The following is a 25,447-nucleotide window of genomic DNA, read 5'->3' on the forward strand; positions in this document are numbered from 1 at the left end:
AACGAGACGCCGATTTCTGCTCCACGAAATTCAATAAACTCGCCTGAGAGTTGTTTGAGGTGCCTCTTGCTCTTGCGCAACGGCGTGAAGAGGGGTATTCATATTAACAGTTGGCAGATGAGTTTTTTATACGTCGCCTGCAGTCATGTTCACAAAACGCAGAGGAAAAAGCTGACAACTTTAAAATATAACAAATAAGGATCTGCATTTCTCAGCGGGGAATACCTGCAAGCATCTGCAGATCTTTCCGCACTATACCAGCGGTTTATTTGGCCCCCTAACACCTTTAATATAAATCATATAATATATATAAATATATATCACGCAGTTTTTGCTGCGACTGTTTTCCCTGCTGAGGCTCACCCGGAAGTCACAGACTCGCACTGCTTTAAAAACGACTAAGAACTGAACATTACAAAACAGCTTGTGGAAACTGCTGCCTTCAAAGACCCTAATCCATCATTGTAAATGAGACAAGTGAGGCATTTCTTCTCGACATGACTTCATAACCTCAATCATTGCAGAGGTATTAAACCACTTCCTCTCTGCCGCAGTTGAGTGTCTGCAGCTGGAGCAAGAAATGCTGCACGAAATCACATTTCCTCTGCAGTCGCAGCTAAAAGGACGGCTCAAGTGATGCACTGAAGAAAAACTGGTTGTGTAGAAGTCTATGCTTCATGTATTAAAGCTGCATTCTCTCCTGACCACTGACTCCTCTGGTTGTATAGAAGTCTATGCTTCATGTGTTGAAGCTGCATTCTCTGTGCAGGGCTCAACCTCTCCCTTGCTTTCCTGCTCGTCTTCTTTTCATTTTAAGTCCGTCTTCTCAGAGGTGAACTTCTCTGCAGAGTGAGACGTCTGATCTTTCGTGACCAGCCTGTTCGAGTGAAGGTAAAATATTTAGAACGCAGGATTTCTGGCTGGCATTTTAAAGCATCAAGCGAGCTCAGACCGTTGCATCTTCGCCCTCCTGGCGAGAACCTTTAGATGCGAGAGTCTCACTTATCATGCACGACACCCTGCTTACAGGCTTCCCTGCTACCTGCCATGTCTCATGCATCACTTACACATGTCTTATTCATCACGCTACGGCTTTTGGATGTTTGCCGTGTCTGGAACGTGTGTGTTTACAGAGACTGTGTTTTCTCTCTGTGACACTATTGAGCTGTTCTATTAATATTCTCCCCTATAAGTTGTATTTGTTCACAGTCGAACATGGTGCATTTTATATTTCTGTTTGCTCGTGAGGCAGGATTCACTCACCGCTGACGGTGTTTGTCTTGTACCAGACAAGATGGAAAACACATCTCGGTATGTTTTGGAGGAATAAGATACAGATACATTCTCTCTCCTGACCACCAAGGGGCGACTCCTCTGGTTGTATAGAAGTCTGTATTGTAATATTTGGGTCTCGAGACCTTAGTACTGCTGTTCATTTGTTGTTGTTTTTTTGTCTAGTATGAGATTTGTTGACAAGAAAAAGGGAAAACATCAGATTTGTCTTTTCAGGAAGCGAAAAAAAAGCGAGAGGCAAACCCGACCCGATACTAGAACAGAGTATTAGAGGTGAGAGAGGGTTACAGGTGAGAAGACGCTTCTCCAAAGAACAGCAGGAAGAAAGAGAGGCGACAGAAAGAGGTGGGAGACATGAAAGCACATCAGAGGAGTCACTGAGAAGTCGTGAACTAGACAGGGATAAGTACTTACATAACTAGTATAGAACATTCCATTCTGCATCAGGACGCAACAAGGGAAAGAGACAGAAGACGACGGAGAGGGAGATGGAGAGAGACAGGAGAGGGAAGAGGAAAGGTGAGGAAGAAAGGGTAAAGACAGAGGAGCGTGGAAGGAAAACAGAAGTTCGAGGGTAAGAAAAAAAGAAATCAGAAGCGCAACGTAAGCAAAGAGCAACAGAAGCAAGTTAAGCACATTTTTATTTTGTTGAAAGTACGAGAGGGTCAAGATGTCAAAGGCAGTGTGGAGAAAACAGGACGAGATGACAACGCAGAACAGACACGCGATAGAGCGAGGGAAGAGGGGAAGAGGGGAAGGAAGACGAGTGGATGACGGGGCAGAAAAACAAAAAAACACCGGTATGAGGAGGACGAGCGGAGGAGAGACAGGAGGGGTGAGGAGGGAAGGAGGAAGGAAAGGAGCAACAGGAGAGAGAGAGAGAGAGAGAGAGAGAGAGAGAAAGAGAGAGAGAGAGAGAGAGAGAGAGAGAGAGAAATAAATAGATATATGGAGGAAAGGGGGGAGAGAGAGAGGAAGCGGAGGGTTAGTGACAGTTTGTGCTCGTCAGCCAGAAACGGCTGTCCAGAGATCAGGAGGACAATCAGGAGCTGCCAAGATCAGCACACACACACACAAACACACACACACACACAGCATGCAAAAGCAGCTACACACACCCAACTCAGTGGCCTCACGTACAGCGACACTTCCTTCTCTACACGGGACATAAACGTGCAAAACATCCACGTGCACACGGGCCGTCACCGTTTCAGATTCTTTAATTTATTTACTTTTTGTCGCGAAGTGTCTGCAGGTTTTCTAAACACACACATGCCGTTCTGTGCAGCAGGTCACGGCGTCGGGACAACGTGCTTCCTGTCCAGCGTCTGGAAGGCGTTTAATGCTAAGCTAAGCGACGACAGGAAACGGTGGACTCACAGACGCCGTGACGGATTCTCATTGAGAAGAACTCTGGTCCATTACAACTTGGCTCCTGTTTTTGTAGTTTCAAGCTTTAATTTAGCTCGAGGGAAGTCTGGGGGAATGTTTGGCAGCTTTGTAGTCGAGAGAAGACTCAAACTGCCGACATTGATAAAAAAGCAGGACAGGCGAGAGGAAGTATCTGGATTTATGGGGCGTACTGTCCCTTTAAATCCCGTCTGACTGCTTATGTTTCTTAATGTGCCAATTTTTTTACTAGTTTTTAGAAATGAACGTGGTTCGTTCAACGCTGACAGGAAGGAAAAACTATGAAACTATGATCCAAGTTGTAATGAACGGATACTTTCAGACACAAAGCTTTGTTGTCGTGCGTCTCGGTGTTCGGCGGCGGCCATCTTACCACGTGCTGCACGGGCATGGGCTGCGGGGCCATGGGCGCCGGGCCCCACTGGGTGGTCGACATGGTCTTGGTCTGCCAGTTGTGGCCCCCCGTCAGCTTCTTCTCGCCGGGCTGGTTCCACTGCATCTCTGGCCTGAAGAGGGACGAGCAGCGCGGCACCAAAAACAAACACGGCGTCATCCTCACGCGCTCCACCCGACAACATCTACGGTCAACTCAGTCAATTCATACAGCTCAAAACAGGGTCTGCACACAGTTTGACTAATGGATTTCCAATTTTAACCAAATTTTCATGACTTTTGACCAAATTTCCATGACATTAAATCAAATTTCCATGACTTTTGATCACATTTTTATGACTTAAAACAATGTGTAACCAGTTTAAATACTACATTTGATCACTTTTTACTAACAATGAGGATTCAAAGCACGAATGAATGAGAGACACTAGTTTGATTTAAAGAATAAACATTTATATAGATGCCTGCTTATATTTTGAGCCTCTTTCTTTTAAAAGCATGTATATAACACATCTACTTTTACGACTTTTCCCCCCCTTCGAGGCTCAATCTTTAAAGACCACGACTCGGCAGAAACACAAATACGAGTCTTTGTGCAGCGGCCGCTCGCCTTCATCGCTCTCCAGAGGCACTTCATCACGAACAACGACTTAAAAGCGACTCAATACTTTGCAATAGATTCAGACTTTCAGTAGGACTGAAGGTAAGGAGGCTGGGTTCAGGATAACAGGGAGGCGGCTTTGTTTGAATCCCGCGGCCTCGACAGTGAAAGACATCGTCACAAAGCAAAAGACACTTACTTCTTGGCCGGAGTCCCTCCAAACTGCAGATCTGAGGAAAAACAGATAGAAAAAGGGAGTAAATGTTCATCTCTCTCTCAGACTTCAATCTTTTGTAAGCATTCAGATGCGTTCCCATTGAAATTCTACACAAAGGGAGGTTTTGATTGACAGTTAATTCCTTCAAAAATGGGGCAAAGAAATAAGTATTCTTTGCATAAGAGTGTGTGTCCTTGTGTATCTGCATGCACAATCAATGCAAAGCAATACACAAGAGACACGAGTGCGTATGAATACATTCAAGGTTTCAAGCGCCCAGTTACATAAATGTTCAACCATTCATTCCCCTCGACACATATGGTGGAAATGTGTGTGTGTGTGTGTGTGTGTGTGTGTGTGTGTGTGTGTGTGTGTCCACACTCACTGCCCACGAGGTTGGCCAGAGAGGAGTCGAGGTCGTTGGCGAGCAGCTTCCCTCCGTGATGGACGGGCATTTGCGGAGGAGGAAGAGGAGCGGCGTGCGCGGGCATGGTGGGCTTCAGCATGTCTCCAAGAACATCGAAACCTGACGGGAGGGGAAACAGACTCACGCAGGTAAACACACAAAGGCACATTTAATGAGGATTGGCTGGTAATAACGTCATATATATATATATATATATATATATATATATATATATATATATATATATATATATATATATATATATATAGACAGAGGAGGAGTTAAGCACCACACAGGCCAGAGAGAGGAAAGCAATGAGTAGGAGTAGAAACATTCAGGGATGCGATGAGGAAAGATTCACAGCGATTTAAAAAATTTAAAAAAATAAATAAAAATGAAACTGGAAGAAACGCATTTGCTAGCTTATTAGCTACATAAACTATGTTTTCATGAGTGTGTAATGGATAACGCGTCATGTATGTACCTGAAACTAAAAACTTCAGTTTTCGGTTGCCGCTACAGTTGATGCAACTAAGTCTTCTACACGCTGGCCCTTTAAATCACCAAAAAAGCTCTGTTCAACCAACTCGTGTGGCTAATTTTAGCTTTAACAGCTAACACGCAGCGGGTTTCTGAAATTGAGAGAGAGGGGTCATTTTTTCGCGCTCGTCAAAAGTGGCGCAATGTGAACATATATGGAAAAAATATTTTTGGTTCGTTATTTCACAGTCCCTTTGACACCCCTGGCACTCAAGACCTCAGACCCCCGGCACTCAAGACCTCAGACCCCCGGCACTCAAGACCTCAGACCCCCGGCACTCGAGACCTCAGATCCCTGGTACTCTAGATTAGTGGGACATGTCATTGTTTAAGGAATCGTCAATGCCGAGTCTGCAACTGTAAATTGCAGTGTGAGCGTTGCTACAGTGAGCTTTGACGGTGACGCTTTGAGGTGAAGAAAGTTCAAAAAGAACAGAAGCAAATCGATTAAAATCCTGAATCTAAACGAGAGCCGATTCAACTTTCTGTTTAATTTTACCACCAGAAAAAAAACTGCCCCCCTCCATCTCCCTCCTCGCATTAAGGAAGCGGCGCCGGCCGGGTTTGATGTGAGGATCCTGCTGAGCCGGAGCTCTGTAATGTGAACCATCACATCTCACCGCGAGCGTCGCCGTTAATGAATTGGCGCCGCTCTATTTCCGGCGCTCACCTCCACCAGGAGCGCCCTGCTCTTCTGTTCCCGGCTCGGCCTCATTCTATCAGCGCCGGCCCACAGAAGCCCTGACTCAGGAGCTCGCGGCGCTTCTGTTCTCCGTGATTGATTTATCGGCGCTCACACACACACACACACACACACACACTCATCGGTGATTAGTTTTGAACATGCGTGTGTGTGCGTGTGTGTGTGTTAGAGGGACTGTGTAAACTTGCAGCCTCTTGTCGTAAGGTGCAAATGACAAATCAGTAATTTCCTGCATGTGTGTGTGTGCGTGTTTTTGTGTAAGTGTGTGTGTGTAAGTGCCTGTTAACAACTCTCCATGTCAGCTAATGGCTTAGTATTACTGCTGGTTGACTGTGTATAATTGTGTGTGTCTGTGTGTGTGACTGGAAGCCAACAAGATGAAATTGGATTTTGTATTTATTTTTTTACGTAATTTGACGTGTTTTTGTTTCCTCTCTTTATCCCGTTAAAATAAAAAAGCGGCAGACATGAAACGAAAGAACGAGACGCGAACGGGAAAAAAAGAAAAGAAAAGGAGGAGGAATAATATTTGGCGAGGAAGCGGCCTGACAGCGCTGCTGACGCAGAGATTCAGAACACACTTTTCCTGCTCGCTTAGCAGGAAGAGAGGAAGAGGGAGGGAGAAGAGGAGAAGCAGACGGAAAGTTTAAAAAAAAAAGGAGTCCGTTTAATTCTCTTGACTTCCATTGTTTGATGAAACACTCTGGCGATGTGGGAGATTTCTTTTTTTTCTCCTTTCTCTTAAACCACCGTGTCAGTAAAGCTGAATTAAACTGAACCGGGAGGAGATGCAAGGAGAAGAAAAGAGACGAGCGCTCTCGGTGGAACACACACACACACACACACACACACAGGAGGAGGAGAGAGATCGTGGGGGGTCGGGTGGAGGGGGAGAAGGGATAATGCTATCAGCGTTAGCTTCCGTGTTTCAGCAGAGGATTTAACAGTCAATAGAATTGAAGATCAAAGGGGAAGCAAGGAAATCCATGTCGAGGGTTCAATTCCACGACGCCGCGAGGAACAGAAATCTGTTGCTCGCGAACCGTTTAGTCGGGAAAACACGCGGCGTGGCACACGACGGGATCTCTGCATGAGCACAGACACGCACAGCGACGTGAAGCGACCTCAGAGATGAAGGCGTTGGCGGAGATGTTCATTAGCTCAAACACAAACAATCTTTTTACACAGGAAACGGAAGCAAAGACGAGTTTCCAGGAGAGGAGAAGGTGCAACGACGACAGATATGGATGAACATGATGGAGACGTCGCACTGCCTTGAAAAAAAGGTTTAGACAAAAAAAAAAAAAAAGGAGGCAACTGCGCCTCCAACTCGCTGCAGGAACATTCAGATTGGAGCTCTGCAGAGGAGACGAGGAAGAGAGAGATGAAGAAGACGAGAGCAGACGGAAAGGTGTTGCCTGGGTGATTGTTGCTTTGTGAAGTGCGATGGGGAGATGATGAGGAGGAGGACGAGGAAGAGGGAGAGAGAACTGAAGGGAGGGTGAGGTGGGGAAACGAGTGTGAACGACAACAACGCTAAACACAGGAGAGTGACAGACGACACGCGAACAGACGGCTGCAGCACACACAGACACGCAAACACACGTGTGGAACGGTGCAGCGGGAAACGAGCCTCACACACACATGCACGCACACGCGGTCTTTTGTGAGATGCTGCCAGTTGCCCAGATGGCTGATGGGTATTTCTAGCGACGGCTTCAACGGGCGACTCTATTAATAGGAAGTTAGTCCGTCCCAAAAAGCAAAAGCAACTGTCTCTTCAGAGCGGGAGAGCTCGACCGGGTCGGAGATCACAGACAAACAGATCGGCACTAAAAACCTGGAAAAGATTTTTTGGGGGCGGAAAAACAATCTGGGAAATGTTTCGAAAGAGCGACGACGCGAAGAGCCGCGAATGTTTTTCTTTCCGCCAGAAAATAAACGGGGGAAAAAAAAGATCTTCCAGCTGTATAATTAACGATGTCGCTCTGTGTGATGAAGCCGCTTTGATTAAGTCAAACAAATGAGGGTGAGCGACGTGTGCGGCGACCGCTGGGTGTGTGAAAACAGCTGGCGGATCACTTCTGGCAAATAGCCAGAGGCGCTAATTAAAAGAAGAAAAAAAACACTCGGCTGGATAAAGACAACGGGGATGAGTTTGATCCCAGGAATACGGAGCAGAGTGAGACATCCCCTTTGGAAATAGCCGAAGCAGAGAGGTGCCTGTAAAATAGCGACAATTAAGTTGCAACCCGATCAAGTTTTCCACTGAAATTTGAGCGCTAATTTTGGCAATATTCAAAATGTTTGTAATGGCCAAAAAAAATACATATATTTTAACAATTCCTCGTGTTCATGGCGATGAAGGACGGCACCGGTGTGTTTCCGGGCCTCTCGGACGAAGCGCTTTTCCGAGTGCGGACATCGATCGTGTCGAGATGTCGGGAGGTTAAAAGGAAAAAAAAGTGAGCCGATAAGAGCGCTAGGAGCCAGAAGTCCCAGACCGGCCGTTACCGTAACGTAACCCGAGGCGCTACGATGCTGGAGAAGAGGGTTCCTTCACATCTATTCCAGTCGACACTTCTACATGATATTTGCTTTCAATGGATTCAATGATGCAAGGCAAAAAGATATACAGGAAATAACTAGAAACTATCACTTTGCATATGTTCAGAATTCCGCTCCGACCGACGATACCGACGACAACTCCAGACTTAAAAAGACTCAGCGGCGCTTAAATCAATTCTCCTGTCGATTAAGAAACCGTATTCGTAGAATTTGCAGATCTGTGTAAGAACAATTAGAAGAAAAGAATGGATTTACGGAGAAAAATCAAGAGCTTGGGGATCAGTTAACCTTTTAGTTCAATGTGTAATCATTTAAAAAAAAGGCCCTAAAGTGGGCGGGGCTCTGACCTCAAATCAAAACCTGGTCACAGTTGTGATGATTGATCAGATTACACTCACACTGCCCTGAAGAAGCAGATTAGCTTCTAGCTAATAAGCTAATAAAGGCCGATACAAAATGGTGTTTTTTTTTCAGCTGAACTGAAAGTGAACTGATCCCTCGCCTCTCGGTTAGGGGGGTGACCGTCACGGCAGCGTTAAGAGGCATGTAGGAGCTCGATGTGACAGAGCTAGCGAAGCCGTCGTTAGCTGGTCAGAGGGGTTAGTTCATCGCCACGCCGGTCGTCAGAAAGGTTTTTCAGAGCTGTTTTTTACCGGCTGCAGGCTGTGGGCCGTTGTTACTGGGCGCGGCGGCGGCGGCCTTATTCCCAAACACGGCATCGAAATCTGCAGCCATGGATGCGGTGGTCTGCTGCTGGTTCTCCAATCCTGAGGGATGCAGTTAAGACGTTGACGTGAAGAAGAACAAGAAGAACAAGAAGAAGAAAAAGCTGTTTTTTGGGTGTTTAAGCTGCAGCAGATGACTTTAAAGAGCTGCAGATAGAAACATCAGATGGTGTTTTTTTTTGGAAAACCGTGGCTTTCCAGCACCTCCCCGCTCCGCTAATCCAATTAGATGAAGAAGAAGAACGTGGACGTCGCGGGTCTCTCCGGCGTGCTGCCATTGTTGTTGCTTAGTAACTTGAGGATTCTGTGTAGGCTGTCGGGAATGTCGGCGCTTTCAGAGGAGGAGGAGGAGGGGGAGCTAAGCCCGTGCACGAGGAAATCCAGCGATGCACCTTTTGTGTTTTTTCTGTCTCCGTCCACACATCCCCTCCGTCGGGGGATTAAGGGCTCGGAAAAGCCTCGGAGAGCCGTTTGTCTTTGTGCAGTTTCCACGAAAAACCAAAATGCACCACGAGACTCACAAGAAAAGACGGTGCGTTGTTACAAGGAAGCTTTCAGATAACACAACGCCCAATACGACCGTAACCATGTTGACGTGGATCACGTGAACGTCATGTTGCTTTTGATTGAGGCGTTAATACACATGTAGATAACAAGGGGGATGTAGGGCGTTAATCTGGAGCTCGTGACCTTTTGAAGAGCTGCAAGGTGAATTCAGGCTAACCGCTTCCCCTCGTTTCCTCAAATTCAGCATATTTCCCCTCCGTCACCAAAAACGGCAGTTTATTTATTCCCTTTTAAAAACATCGGCGTTCCCGTCGCTCACAGCCGGTGGCGTTTACCGGCGCGAGCCTCCTTTGTGTTGTTGTCGGGGGGGAAAGCACGAGGGGATGGTTATCCGGCTCCTGTGTCACAGCCGCTGCTAGCGTAGCGGCGGATATCCGAGCTAAGAAGCAGCTCCGACTCTGAAGTCTGGGCCAAAACTCTTTATATAAACGGCTTCAGCTTAATCCTCTGTCATAAATCCCATAATACTCAGCGCTAACGGTGCTTCCAGACTCATCTTTGTGCTACTTTTTGATGAGCTGATTTCGAGCTGAAATGTCAACTTGTATTAAAAAGCAGGAGGGGGAGGGGCTGGAGAGAGGGGGGGGGGGGGTCACGCAACATTAGCTTCTGAAAGGAAAGGAGGGAATGGTGACGGGAGGATGGATGTTTACATGTTTACATGAACACACAGATGGACGGGCAGGAACAGGGATGACTGGCCGGAGGGAGAAAGTACACAGAATGTAAAACACTCACTTAAATTGATCAGTGTGTGTCTGTTTCCTATTTGTGTGCACCTGCAGGTGTGTGTGTGTGTGTGTGTGGTGTACCTCCCCAGGCACTGTTGGCGGTGGAGATTGAAGGATTGCTCTGCACAGCGGGGATGAAGGACGGCTGAAGATCAAACAGGTCGCTGTTCAGATTAGGCACGCTGCGCGAGCGAGAGAGAGAGAGAGAGAGAGAGATGGCATTAATATTTAATCAATAGCAGCTAAAGAGCTAAAGTCACCACTAAATGTGCGTAAACACAGATTAAGATGAGCGCTCGCTCTCTGAGGGGCAATAAACAATAAACAATAAAACAATAAAACAATGAAACAATAAAGCTGTTTGCAGCAGTGAGCTTGTACAGCTTGTACTGGGCTCTGATGGAGGAGAACAGAGAGTCTCATTGCTGGAGGCGGCTCCGCGTGAAGGGGGCGGAGTCTAAAGAGAAGCCACGCCTCCTCCGTCGCTGCGCGAGGACTCGCAGCACCGATCACCATGCAGGATCTCAGAGTCATACTGGGAGCAGCTACTGGGAGCTTCCTGTGTTGCGTCACGGTGGACACGCCTCTCCTGCGGCGCTTTTGGGGAACCAAACTAAACGCCGATTGCGTAAAAACTCATTGCACAACCGTCGTTTCCTTCTTTGAGAAACGCTCGAGGCAAGAAAACTAAAGGAGGATTTATTGTGACAGTTATAGGACGTATTTAGGTATCTGTGCTTATTATCCAATATGTCAATTACATAACAGGTGTGTGTGTGTGTTTGTGTGTGTACCTGTTGGCAGACAGCGTGGAGGTGAACAACTCCGGGGTGTGTGTGATGTGGTTGTTGTTGATGCCGCCGCCTATCGATTGGCTGCTGGGCGAAGCAGAGGGAGGAGTCTGCATGCCCATCTCCTTCAGACGCAGGTCCTGGAACACACACACACACACACACAGACACACACAATGTGATCATCAAAACCATGACTTTTGTTTCCAGTAAACTCAAAACTTAATATATGATACACAAGTGAACACGCCCTTAAAGATTAAGATTTAAGCTTTTTGTCTTTCTGCCAAGGTTGTCTGATTCAGCACACACACACACACACACACACACACAACAAAGCGAGTGTAACCGTGAACAATAGTCATTATAAGTAACCGATACGTGTCTTCATGCAGGTTATAAAACGTGTTTTTTCTTAAAAGTAGAATCTAATAAGCGACCGCATCACTTTCTGATGCTTTTATTGATCGGTCGGAGGATTCTCGCTGCGTTTAATGCTTTTTTCTTTTCGCGCCAACTGCTTTTATTTCCTGCTGGATCTCATTACGTTTGCTGCCGCGATGGTAAAGAAACGTCTCCGCGGGGACCAATACGTGTGTGTGTGTGTGTGTGTGTGTGTGTGTGTGTGTGTGTGTGTGTGTGTGTGTGTGTGTCATCACGGAGGTAAAAACAACAATATGTAGGCGAGATGAAGCTTTTAGAGCGCGACAAAAGTGTAGTCTTTAGTGTAGAGGGAGCTGCTGCTCCACTTTTACACACTTCTAAACCCAAAGCTTCATGCAGGTGTGAGTCCGTGACATCACAGCGTGACATCACAGCGTGACATCACAGCATGTTTAAAGGTTGCAGATTAATGAGCAGAACCTAAGCGCTTCATTTGTATTCTGACAGCGCGGCCGGGAACAAATGTGAGCCGGTGTTATTGTTTGGGTCGAGGCCCCAGCTGGACGGGAGCTGAGTGTGTTTTAGAGTGTGTGTAAGTGTGTGTGTAGTTCGTATGGACAGCTGGACTCTGGAGTATCTGAACGAGACTCCTCGCTCGACTCTCACTTTTATCTCTCCTCCTCGTCCTCCTGCGTTCAGCCTCAACCCCCGAAAAAGTAATCAGTGGACCGGGGCGACCAAGGGCACGGAGTAAACAGCGTGCTAAAAATCCAATCAACCCGCACACACACACACAAACACAAACACACACTGGCGGGGCCACACAAGTCCGCCTGGAGATGCGGACACACACACACACACGGATCCGACAAAACTCAGAGAGACACCGCAACGCTGCTGCACTCAGACTGCATCTTCTCTGCCTAGCCTGTGAGGACGTTTAACACACACACACACACACACACACACACACACACACACACACACACACACACACACACACACACACACACACACACACCTCTGCTCTTACTCAGTTACAGGCTGCTGAAAGGCCAGAGGCCAGAGGTCAGAGGTCATGAGGAGGTCAGCATGCGTTACCTTCAGCGCCTGCAGCCGCGCCTGCTCCTCCTCCAGCGCTTGCTGCTTCTCCTTCTCGTCCATGCGGCTGAAGGACATGCCGGTGGTGGACAGAGACGACACGGCGCTGGACAAGGTGGACGCTCTGCAGGGAAGAGTTGGAGACGGATTCAGGCGGCCATTTTAATCTCATTTTGACACTTTTTCTGAGTGTTTGCTGGCGAGGCGTTTGAGGACGAGCGTCCGGCGGCGGCGGCGGCGTCTACCTGGTGTCGGCGTTCAGCTCCTTGGTCTTCTTGCCCTCCAGAGAGGCCAGGTGCTGCTCCAGGGCCTCCAGGAGGCTGCTGGGAGCCTGAGGGGAAGCAGGACGGCAATATGAGGAAGAAACCAAAAAACTTTTTGGAGAATCCTTAAATAACTTTTATCATATGCACAAAAAGAAAAGACCTTCACACACACACAGAGTTAGTTGGTCTCACAGGAAGGTAACAGAGTGCATCAGGCTCCAGGAATAGCCATGGCAACATGCAGCAAACACTCACTGTTAGCGGGAGACTCAAAGGAGGAGAGAGAGAGAGAGAGAGAGAGGACAAAAAGAGGTTGAAACTAAAACGAGGAGGGAAAAGGTGGAGAGCGGTTGCGCGGCGCTTCATCACACGGCGGCGGTTGGGTCCTCGAGAGGATCGGCATTAAACGCCCGTGTTTTCACGAGTTGACCACGAACGCTAAAGAACGAGAGAATCGAGCCGCAAAGATTCACCTGGAGATCGAGTTCACGTTGGAAAAAACACGACTCTGGTGCTCGTTAGAGGTGAAGGAAGAAGGAGGAGAAGGAAGAAAAAGGAGGAGGAGAAGGAAGGAAGAGAAGAAGAAGAAGGGATGAAGTCTTTTTTTCTACAAGTTAAAGACGCGGGAGAAGAAATAGTTCAGCTGAGAAAATATGACGACGTCACGTCTGCTCTCCATCCGCAAGAATGTGAAGTGTACACACACACACACACACACACACACACACACACACACACACACACACACACACACACACACACACACACACACACACACACACACACACACACACACACTTCTACAGGGCGGCTCCTCGGCAGCTGTTGCCTGGCTGCAAAAGAAACAGCGACTCGCAGGAGAGAAAGAAAGAAACTTCTGAAGCCTTCAGCGAGGTCTGAACGGGTGAAGAGGACCGTGTGTGTGTTTGGTCAATATTAGCCCTGAGACACAGACACAGACACAGACACAGACACACACACACACACACACACACACCAGGGTCTCCTCATCCATTTCTCTTTTGACGTATTGGGACTTTCAGCTGGAGACGTTTTAAAGCAGGGAGACGTAGAGATAAGCCCCGCCCCCTCCTCAACGCTCTCCGTCCAAGCGTCTCCGTGCACGAGCGACGCAACGACGACGTCGTGAGACAAAAAACACCTGAGCGGGGAGGAGGGGGGACTCAAAATGAGAGAGTGAGAAGAAAAGAAGAGAAGGGATTCTCTCATGCGGGTGTAGAAGGACGGGAGGAGACGGGAAGCCTCTTTTATATTCATGAGGTTTCACAGCCTTTTGCTTGTGTGTGTGTGTGTGCGAGAGAAGAGTTAGTGTGTGTGTGTGTGTGTGTGCGACAAGCAAACCACCTGAGGCCGACACACACACATTGTCCTCGGCACCAAAACAAGCGCATGCCTGCGAGTGTGTGAGGCGTAAACGTGTGCATGTTTGCACACACACACACACACACACACACACACACACACACACACACACACACACACACACACACAGGGTGTTCATGCAGGGAGGCAGGGTGAGCAGTACAGGATGCAACCCACCACCTACAAGGTATGATCCTTTAGTTTTCTGCGACAGGCAGACGGGAGGAAGAGGAGGAAGAGGAGGAAGAGGAGAAACGTCCGTTTAACTTTGCAGTCTTACGTCATGAGTTCAGCCTCCACACAGTCGGTCCACATTCCTCATGCCGTTAGCTTCACGCTTCAAGCGCCGCCGCGACTCCTTTAGCAGAGCGGCGCTACGGCTAACAGCTAACAGCTACAGCGTGTGCACAAGCGGTCGCAGTTTAGGAAACCAGGACGGCGCTTTAGGATGATTTGCTTTACACACTAAACTCTAAACGCTCGGGATGAAGTCCACATTTTCATGACTTTAAACCAAATTTTATGACTTAACCAAATTTCCAGTGAAGAACAGTAGAGACGATGAAGAAACTGCATGTACGGCTTTGTATGAAGCTTAACTACAGTTTTAAAAGTCTGCATCTGGTCCATACAACTCAAATCGTTCACTCCACCATGAGAGGTTTGTACACTACCGGTCAAAAGTTTGGGGTCACTTAAAAAAGTCCTTATTTCTCAAAAGAAAAGCACTGATTTTCAATGAAGATAACATGAAATGAGTCAGAAATACACTCTGCACATTGTTCATGTGGTAAAAGACTATTGCAGGTGGAAACGTCTGGTTTTTAATGAAATATCTACACAGGTGTATCGAGCTCTCACTCCAGTGTTCTGATGGAACATTGTGTTTAATGATCGCCTTAGACGACTAAAGGATGAGTAGAAAACCCTTGAAAACCCCTTAAAAACATTAAAAACCTTTCAAAAATCCTAAAACCCATTAAGCATGTGTCTGGGTGACCCCGAACGTCTGAACGTTAATGTGCGTTTCCTGTTATAAATCATCGTAATCTGAATATCTCAGCACTGAACTATTTGTCGCCTCTCTTCAGGACACTGTGAGCAACGTTTTTTAGCATTTCTGACATGTTACAGGTGTTTTTTTTGCCAGAGGAAATGCTAATAACCGTTAGTTACAACACATAACCAGACACGTTGTCGTCGTAATGCTTCACACACACAATGTGTCGGCGTTTCCTCAAAGCAGCCCGGGCAGCAGCACGAGAGCGGCTGATACACAGGTTGTCATTTTGCGGGTGAAGTATTGCGAGGAGCTGAATTGTAAACGTGTGATTATTAAAATATACAATCTGCAGCGAGTCTCCGCTCCATCAGGAGGAACACGGAGCTTTGAAAGTCGATTCCTTTGAATTCACAAGAAGGCAAATTTATCCTTGAGGCTTAAAAACAGAACTGTAGTTTATTCCCTGGTGTTGTTATTCCAGCCCCTTTGTTGTTTCAATCATTATTTTTGTGTGTGTTTTTTTTTTGTAGATCCAAGGTCTCACTGTTTCAAACCCACATGACCAGGCCGACTTAACACGCCTCGGCCCGTCGAGGAGAAGTGAAAGAAGGAATCAAACCAAAAGGGGAGGAGTCAGTCGCCTCCGACGAGAGATCACAAATGGAGTGTGTGTGTGTGTGTTTGTGTGTGTGTGTGTGTGTGTGTGTGTGTGTGTGTGTGGAGTGAAGCGAGTGAACACTTGTTAACACACGCATACGTAGGGTTGACTGACGGAAGGTGAGAGAAACCACACGTAGAAGAAGAAGTAGAAGAAGAAACAAAAAAAAGGGCAGAACAGGAGAATCAGAAGCAGGAGGTGGAGAGGAAGTGGAAGGTGAGATGTATACTGACCTGAGAGAGATCTGGGATGTCACCCTGATCTATTCCAACTTGCTGTCGTCAAAAAAACAAACAAATCAACAAAAAATAAAAAGGGAGAAAGGTAGGTGGGATAAAATGGAGGAGAGCAGGATCCATTTGTAAAAAAATAAAATAACAAAAAGATGAGAAAAAGAAAAAAAAAACAGGGGAATCGTTACTTCATGCAGTGGCAGTGTCAACATAAACGACAACAGAAATAAACAAGGAAAATGTTTTGGCCGGCCGATCCTCACAGTGAATGACGGAGGTGATGGTGAAGGTGATTGTGATTGGACGAGGGGGTAAATGTGTCCGACCAATGAGGCGGGGCGATGGCGACGACACCGGACACACGTTCATTTGACAGACGGCAACAACTCAAGACGGGTAACGTGTGTGTGTGTGTGTGTGTGTGTGTCTCTCGGATGCAGAACATTGAGGTGTGTGTCGTTAGCGCGTCGCTCTGCTCCGACATAGCCGTTAAAAGCTGCTGCAACAGGTTCAAAGTTGCTCAACGGAGAATTCTGATAAATTTCCGATTGCCGCAGCACAGAAGCACTCGACAGCCGGCGTTTATGGCACATTATGATGCTGACGCAGCAATATTTTTGTATTTTTTTCCTATTTTATTCACGTGTTTAATCAAATCTGCCACAAGGTGTTGTTGTGTTGCATCTCTGGAGCATGACACATGGTCTACGCGCTGGTTTTAAGGGGGCGGGGTCCATCTAAATTTAAACAAAATGGGTGATTTGTGTCACATTGTGAGACAATGAGCATTCATTTGTGTGTTTCTTTTGACTCTTCTGTGTGCGGCGCGTCGTGCTAGCGTCTTGTGGGCGGCGGAGAAACTAAAAGGCCGAGAGCAGCGGCCCGTTAACGTGCATCACTGTGCAAAAAAAAAAACATGTCAGAGTTAAGCGTTTAGAAAAATGTGTGCATTTTATTCAATTTGTTTAATTAAGCTCCATTGTTTCGTCTGAGGGGAATCGCTCCTTTTAAAAATCTAATCAAGACAAAAAGGAGGTTTTTTTGGGGCCGTTTACTTGAAAATGTGAACCGCCAATGTATGTGACCAGTAGCTGATTCTCCCCAGTTTCAAGTCTGCTGAAACAAAAGGAGGGAGGGAAGAAAGAGGGAGAGAGAGGAGAGAGAGAGAGAGAGAGGGATGATCTGTGGGCGCTGGGCGAAGGAGAGCCGCACGAGGATCCATCTTTGTCAGGAGGAGAGGGGGATTAGACGGAGGAGCAGAGCTAACGGAGCGCCAAACCACATCCTCCATCTTGTGGTTATTCTGGGTGTATACATATACACACGTATGTGTGTGTGTAAGTGTGTGTGTGTGCACAGAAAATGTGGGGCAGTGAGGGGAAGTCTGCACACGGTGCTGAAGCTGCAGCAGAGCGGAGACGCAGCTTTCTGAAGAGGTCGTGGGTACGGAGACGTGTTTAAGGGACGAGAGCTGCTCGGCATATGTATTCCTGATGTGTGTGTGTGTGTGTGTGTGTCTGTGTGTGTGTGTGTGTACCTCTGCCACTTTGAGGAACTCTGACAGCTTCGTCATCCTGCAAAGAAACTTCTTGTAGATGTCCAGAGCGTCTTTACACTGAGTCTTCTTCATGTCAAAGTATTTCTCTACAGGAACAGAGAAGAGGCGTTTAGATTTATAACACCTACTCTGTGTGTGTGTGTGTGTGTGTGTGTGTGTGTGTGTGTGTTACCCAATAGGTTGATGACCCCTTCATTGTAAGCAGCAAACAGCCTGATGGAGTCTTTGAAGAGAAGCATGAAGGCCGAGTTTATCACGCCGTTGGTCAACTCGTTAGGGTTAGCCTGAGAGAGAGAGAGAGAGAGAGAGAGAGAGAGAGAGAGAGAGAGAGAGAGAGAGAGAGAGAGAGAGAGAGGAGACAGAGACAGAGACAGAGACAGAGACAGAGACAGAGAGAGAGAGAGACAGAGACAGAGAGAGAGAGAGAGAGAGAGAGAGAGAGACAGAGACAGAGCAGGTCAAAGAGACGTCTCCATCACATTTTTCTAAAGAATTTCAGAAAAACTTTGCATTCAGACATCTTTTCTCCCTGAATACCATCTCTCTCTCTCTCTCTCTCTCTCTCTCTCTCTCTCCCTCCCTCTCTCTAAAGCATTTTAGAAAAAGGAAAACTTTACATTCAGACATCTTTTCTCCCTGAATACCACCTCTCTCTCTCTCTCTCTTCCTCCCTTTTTCTTCTTCTCTTTCTCTGCTATGAAGGGAACAACATCTCCTCTCACAGAGCAGCTGTCAATTTAGTTTAGGAGGAGAAACGATCATCTGCATCTCTCTTTGAAGCTCGCTGGCACAAACCACAATGCACCCACCAACTTCTGACACACACACACACACACACACACACACACACACACACACACACACACACACACACACACACACACAGTGCCGCCATGATCTGCTTCTTATACTCCGTCAATAAAGAGGTTTCACACTTTGCCAACCGTTTCAATTTACATTTTGATTGGAAAGTGAATCGACCACAACTTTGACAAGCGCACACAAACACACAAGTATGCAAAGTACACACACACATACACACACACAATTAGTACCTGGAAATCCAGCAGCGCATCCAGCTGGTTCTGGATGATGGGCAGCGTCTTGATCAGCTTCTCCGTGTTCATGGTGCGCATCACGCCGTCAATCCTGGGGGAGCACAAAAACAACACAAACGCACACACACAGTTGCAGCGGGCACCTTGTTGAGCGACAATATTGTGCAAATGAGGACGAACGCGTTAACAAAAAGGGAGCGATGAAGTGATGAGGGTGGAAAACGGGACAAGGAAGAACGTTTTTCTCAGTAATGTAAAACAGCCACTACCGGCGATGTGTGTGTCTGTGTGTGAGTCTGTCTGTGTGTGTGTTTGTTTCTATGTGTGTCTGTTTATCTGTGTGCGTGCGTGTCTGTGTGTGCCTACCCCCTCTTCATCTTGGTGAAGTCCACCGCCACCAGCCTGTAGGACATGGCCTTCTCGTTCAGATAGCGGCTGTATCGTCTGATGAAGGTCGACATGTCGTAACCTGGAAAAGGAAGAGGAGGAGGAAGGGGAGGAAGAGGAGGAGGAGGAGGGAAACACAGCGAGTGTGTAATGTGAAACAAGAGATTCCATTTGTCCTTTAAACCATCCTTTAGTTTAGTCTTTAAGGCAAACGCTGGCCGTCAGCTTCATTAAAATCTAATTAAAAACACACTAATGGAGCTCACAGTGTGTGTGTGTGTGTGTGTGTGTGTGTGTGTGTGTGTGTGTGTGTGTGTGTGTGTGTGTGTGTGTGTGTGTGTGTGTGTGTATGTGTGTGCGTGTGCGTTACCTTGCAGCGCTCCCTTATCCAGGAAGTTGTTGAGGTTGAACAGAGTGTTTCTGGAGGCCAGGTACTGGATCAGACGCTGAGGAGAGGAAGACAAAGGGAAGGCGTTAACGACAGTAAATATATGAACGTGAGCAGATCGAGTTCGACCAAATTAAAAAACCTTTATTCTGGATCATGAAATACTTTTTGAGTCCGTCTCCTCTCGTCCCGGATGGCACGGCGGTAATTGCGAGGAACCGATGAACTGAAACACACTGGCGCTCTCTGACGGATGCTAATAGCTCGCGCTCATTAGCCGACGGCTAATAGCGAGGAGGAACGATACGATTCATCACCGAGACGGCCGTCTATTAAAAACGCAGCGCACGTCTTCCACTCAAGCGCTTACGTTTTTTTTGGTGACGATTAAATAATAAATGTAGGTTCCGAGAAGGTCTCCTCTTGTCGTCGGAGAGGTCAGAGGTCAAGAGGAAGAGCTAACCCGCGTCTTCCTCCTGCTACTGCCGCGATAGACGGCTTCACCTCAGGCTGGGCCGTCTAAGCCCCGCCCCCTTTTCCTGTCATTCATTAGGACCCCTGTCGAGTAGCGCACAGAGCCGGCCAAAGGCAGCGGCGAGGAATTAAATTAATTAACCTTTTGGCGGCACAATACAATAAATGATTACGTAGCCTTTGGAAATGTTAATGAGATCATATCTGAAGCTGTCGGTCTTGTCCTTCAGACTTTTTGACACCTCTTCTTCATGTTTTAACAGTTTTTTCCACTCTGTCCTCTTGCTTCCCCAGACAAACTCAACACTGCTCGCTTGTTCGTGTCGAGCAGCTGCTGGACGCTCTCCGCTTCCCACTTTCCAGGGAAGGGTTGCTCTTTTTCCAACAACACCTCGGCTTCACTTTCTGCCTGCTTTTGTTCCAGAGAAGCTCAACGAGGAGATATCAGAGGAGACTTCACTCATAAATAGAAGTAGAGTCCTTTTGTAGAGACTTCTATACAACCGAAGGACTTGCACCCTGGTGGTCAGGAGAGAGAATGCAGCTTCAACACATGAAGCATAGACTTCTATACAACCAGAGTGAAATGATGCTACCCTGCTTTCCCTTGCTGCATTCAACGTATGGAAATGGAGTTGTGTATATTTATCACAATGCTGGCCATTAGTAATTCCAATTTAATAGCCGTTATATATAATCGAGATGGAAGAAGCTAAGTATCATCCTAAATCTGTAAGTGGCAGTACTGTAATTCTGCATCTGGCAGTAATTACAGCCATACACACTCCAGCTAATATGTTTGGCCTCTGGATCTTTGCTTGCCTCGATTCTCTTTCAGTTACTATATCTTCTTTATGGTTAATATATTCATCTGCAGGTGCAAAGAATGCAAGACAGAGAAATATATTTAAAACCTGAAAGTACCATGAGGTGTAACTGGCTTTCTACATTTTGCTTACCAATTACGGAATAGGAAATAATATTTCCAGAAGCCAAACCAAACCAGGACTTTTAACCGAGTCTCTTTCTCTTAAGACGAGCCTCAAACTTGCTTTGTGTCCCTCGTGTCCAGTGCAGTGGAATAAGTCTTGACCACCGTCATAGTTTTGGGAACTCGAGCCCTCAGGCCGCCCAAAAGCATCTTAACCTTAAAGGCCGTCTCCGGTCCGACTGGCTTAAAATGATCTGAGACTTGCCGGTTTGCCAATTCCCGCTGCGATCTGGCAGAGGACCAGCCCTCGCTGGCTGGTTGCAGCTTCTGAGAATGTGTGTGTGTGCATTTATGAACACAAATATGCCTGCGGGCATGTGTGTGTTGGACTCAGCGGCACTGACACGTTTCCAAGGGCTCTGGGACTGTTTAAAAAGGCATAAAGAATTTAATTTGGTTCTTGTCCTTTGTGTGTGTATGTGTGTGTGTGTGTGTCTGTGTGTGTATGCTCTCGCTGTGGGAACAAAACTTTGACCGTGTCGTCACATGTGGGGACTCCCCCTCCCATCTGTAGACAGAAATGCCCCAAAAAGGCAAGACTTTTTACAACCAAGACATTTTGTCTTAATAAAGTTGTGGTCCAGGTGATAAAAAAAGGCTGCGGTACGACCAAATCAGAGAAGATGGCCGAGCTCCCATGGATTAGAGGGTGCGTCAAGCATTTGGGCTTTTCGGCGGTGGGAAGTCCAAGAAACAATTTTGGTGGAAAGACCACCCAACGTCACGCTGCGTCGGCAAATAACGTAACCGGCAACCCAGACCGCGGGAAGTGGATCGTCATGAACGACCAAAGCAAGATGGAGGGGGAAAGAAAATGTAGACGTTGTGGACAAAGCCACCTTACGCATTAGTCCTGTTACGTCCTTCCTGGGACGCATTTACACTTCAGAAAAATGTGGCCCAACGCGTCCCAAACCACCTCGACAGGTTGTTCAAGTGACTGAATGGCTTCTTGGTGGCTGTTTACACTTCTATTTATAGACGTCCACTTGGGATCCAGCCGCCTGAGATGCGCGTTAATGCCAGGTTTGAACGGGGGAAACCACTCGCGGCGCTGCGTCACACAAATGGGCATTTTGATCGACACTCCCACCGCGTCGCAGTACCCGATAGGACGAGAAGTTCATGCAGCAAGTGCAGGACTTTACCGTTTCATCCAAGACGAGGTTCAGAATGTTGCATTCCAACAACCGACGGGGGTCGGTTGAAGGCCAGAAAACCAACCGGCCTCTGCGAGAGTTTGATTGACGGATGGTTCGTCCAATCGCCTGCCACGTGTGCCTGCCCTTCATCGAACAGCATTGAACTATTTTTTCTCCCCTGATTCTTTCAATGAAAAGGCACTCAGACAGCGCAAGAGGTCAGTTGAGATGCCGCCTTGATGACTAAGAGTTCAAGTTTGAGGGTGAAAAAGAGGAAGCTTTACAGATCGAGAACTACGTGATGACTTTAGCAATAAACCCAGACTAAGACGGAGAAACTTAGAGATGATCACGGATAGAGAGAGAGAAAAGAGCAGCTCATAGACTCCATAAGCTCTTTCTCTGCTTCATCTTGTGTGCCGACTGCTCTCTTCCTCATCAAAAGCCCGTCTGCCTGCGTCGCTGCCTCACTCGGATACAAAGGCGGCGGCTGAGAGAACCCACACAAAACGCATGGGTATAGTTAAAAAGGAGGAAATCTATAAAGGGGCAGAAAGCACTCGGCACAGAGGGAGACTCAGAAACCCGTCGAGCTCCAGATTATCCGGAGAAGACGACTCCGAGGAAAGAAAAGAGATGCCGATCTGACGGGGGGGAGAGGGGGGACTGAGATTTTGAGAATAGTTGTAATAATAGAGATGAGAGCGAACAGGAATAGGGGAGGAAGGGGGGAGACGGAGAAGCAGCTTGTCAAATAATTCATGTTAGCATATCGGAGAACAACCTCATGTTTTATTGATGCATGTAGATCCTGGCTACTCACGGCCTCTTTCAACCTCGACATAGCTATACATAGCGTACTCCCTCTCTTACCCGCTGTCTCTCCACCTCCTCTCTCTCCCTCTCTCTCTCTCTCTTCTTCCACGTCTTTCTCTCAAAAGTGCACACAAGTTGGTGGTTTCCCTAGTAACCGAACACCGCGGCCTCAGCGCTGACCTGAAGTGGGTTTCTTTTCTTTCTTTTCTTTCTTTTCTTTCTTTCTTTGCTTCTTTTGCATCGCAGAGTCACGTTATGTTGAGGAGACGCCAAGGTTGGAGCTCTGCGGAGCATCGCTGCATTTGTGAGACAAATTGTGTCTGGATGAAGATCTGATTAAATCAAAAACTAAAACGTTTAAAATGGGCGACGTGTGTTTATTACATTAGGACAGAAATACTAAAATAGGGTTAAGTTCCATGATATGACCAATATGACGTGTCTAAGTCTATGCTTCATGTGTTGAAGCTGCATTCTCTCTCCTGACCACCAGGGGAGACTCCTCTGGTTGTATAGAAGTCTATGCTTCATGTGTTGAAGCTGCATTCTCTCTCCTGACCACCAGGGGAGACTCCTCCGGTTGTATAGAAGTCTATATTGATGTATTCTCTCAGTAAACATTGTAAACATGAGTTTATGTTCAATCTCTTATTGTCTTTTAGAGTCAAACAGACCATAGAGCGGGGGGCTCTTTAGGGGCGGGGCTTGCTGTGATTGACAGGTCGCTCCCAGAGCCGTATACTGCGCCTCAGAGTCACCACCGTGCGTTTCAAATATGCTCACTTCTGTTGACTTGGTTGCAAAAAAAGCCACGATGGCAACAAACCTAATCCCAGTTGATTGGCTAGTTAGATGCCGTCGGTTGCCGTAGCTACTGCCATTTACTAGAAATGGCGACGCGATAATGCCAAGGCGTCTCGTTCGTCTCGCTAAAGGAGGAAATGAATGGCAACTCAAGGCCGACGCAGGAGTGCGTACTCCACCCAGAGGAGGCTGAACTCACTGACTCACAGATCCTTTTCATCTCTCCTCCCTTTCGGCACCAATGAAAAAAACACGGCGGGGAGGAGAAATAAGAGCTCAAAGTGTGTATTTTAAAAAAGTATCCGAACTACTGTTCACAGGGAATACAGACGGGTAATCTCGACTTCACTTCACACGCGCAGAACATTGCACAGAACCGACCGCAGCGAGGGATGACTCACGCCCGGAGAATGAGTCGTGATGGAGCCGCGTTGAATGGAGAGCGGCTCTTACGCAAGAGGAGGAAGGACCGGGCCGACACACACATGTTCACGCACACACGCCTGGGATTCTCTCCCTTCATCTTTTCTCTTTTGCCACCCTTCTTTCTCCTCCTCCTCCTCTTTCTCCTCCTCCTGCGAAGTATTTCTCCTCCTCTCTTACGCAATCAACCATTTAGCCTCGGAATCCAATCTAAGTGTGAAAGCCACAAAGAGAAGCTAAGTGGGTGACTGAGAGTGACGGCATTAAAGAGACGTCTATGTTTAAACATTTTGTGCTCGTGTGTGCGTGCATATATGCGTGTGTGTGTGTGTGTCTTCGCCTACAAGGTGACAGGGCTGATAGTGTGTGGGCTCCGGCTCTCACGGGAGCAGTTGTGTCTTGCTGGTGGATGAGTGTGAGGTCAATGAGGCTGCTAAAGCAACATGAGTCATCATTTAAAACACTAATGCACGCACAAACACACATACACACACACACACAAACACACACACACACACACACACACACACACACAGGGTATTAGAGCAGTTTTTCTCCTGACATGTACACTATTAAAAGGAACACGACGTGCAGGTCAGGTGGTGCATGCACCGCTGTTCCATAACGCCATAGGAGGTAAATAGTTGCAAAGTACGAGTCATTTTGGTTATTCTGAAGTTCTGAAACTGTATTTATATTTGTTACAAAGTTAAAAAGACAAAACTTTTTTTAAACTTAATGGCTACAACCATTAAAGCTCAAGATCAACATTTTGTAGAAATGATTAAAAAAAACATGAAAACATTTTTGAATTGAGTCAATTTTGCATAAATTCAGCGACTCCGGTGCAGTGTGTGTGTGTGTGTGTGTGTGTGTGTGTATCAAACGAGTGGCCAGAACATAAAGCTCTGATATTATTAATGTGCGTCCATGTTGAGCGACGCGGTGACTTACCCTGGTAAACATAACAAAAACCAGACCCGAGGAGTAACCGGATCCTCCCAGTTTGCTTTGTTCTAATCCACCGGGTCTATATTTACCTCTCGGGCCGATCACACAGCACATTCCTGAAGAGTGAACGTCGTCTTGTGCACACGTGGGCGTGTCACAAGGCTACCTGATAAAGAGCCACGAGCAAACACACGCACACGCACACGCACACACACACACACACACACACACACACACACACGCACAAGAGGAGAAACTTTGGTGCTTTTTTACATTATTCTATTAGTCATCATTTATATGTATTTAGTCGTGTTAAAAGTCTCCTGACCACCAGGGGCAACTCCTCTGGTTGTATAGAAGTCTATGCTTCATGTGTTAAAGCTGCATTCTCTCTCCTGACCACCAGGGGCAACTCCTCGGGTTGTATAGAAGTCTATGCTTCACGTGTTAAAGCTGCATTTTCTCTCCTGACCACCGGGGGG

At 47.1% G+C, this 25,447-nt stretch overlaps 1 protein-coding gene across 9 annotated transcripts in view; it reads right to left on the bottom strand.

Moving 5' to 3' along the window:
• Positions 1-25,447, bottom strand: part of si:ch211-200p22.4 (phosphatidylinositol-binding clathrin assembly protein) — a 50,876-nt gene that overhangs the window by 2,769 nt on the left and 22,660 nt on the right. For 2 of the 9 annotated variants that reach the window (XM_068587406.1, XM_068587399.1), the window contains exons 3-17: positions 19,347-19,422; positions 18,956-19,058; positions 18,587-18,680; positions 17,704-17,815; positions 17,511-17,617; positions 15,974-16,015; positions 12,676-12,761; positions 12,431-12,554; positions 10,949-11,085; positions 10,236-10,336; positions 8,785-8,898; positions 4,300-4,440; positions 3,897-3,927; positions 3,077-3,224; positions 1,708-1,731 (exon numbers count right to left, since the gene is read on the bottom strand). In XM_068587406.1, the coding sequence (XP_068443507.1) occupies positions 1,708-1,731; positions 3,077-3,224; positions 3,897-3,927; positions 4,300-4,440; positions 8,785-8,898; positions 10,236-10,336; positions 10,949-11,085; positions 12,431-12,554; positions 12,676-12,761; positions 15,974-16,015; positions 17,511-17,617; positions 17,704-17,815; positions 18,587-18,680; positions 18,956-19,058; positions 19,347-19,422 (1,440 nt within the window). Of the gene's footprint in view, positions 1-1,707; positions 1,732-3,076; positions 3,225-3,892; positions 3,928-4,299; positions 4,441-8,784; positions 8,899-10,235; positions 10,337-10,948; positions 11,086-12,430; positions 12,555-12,675; positions 12,762-14,263; positions 14,285-15,973; positions 16,016-17,510; positions 17,618-17,703; positions 17,816-18,586; positions 18,681-18,955; positions 19,059-19,346; positions 19,423-25,447 lie in introns of those variants that run through there. The other 7 variants (XM_068587402.1, XM_068587401.1, XM_068587405.1 and 4 more) reach the window with 7 other exon arrangements.

This window comes from Clinocottus analis, unplaced genomic scaffold (genome assembly GCF_023055335.1).
Source record: "Clinocottus analis isolate CAN_PGR_092001 unplaced genomic scaffold, fCliAna1.0.p SCAF_21, whole genome shotgun sequence".
Lineage (NCBI taxonomy): Eukaryota > Metazoa > Chordata > Actinopteri > Perciformes > Cottidae > Clinocottus > Clinocottus analis.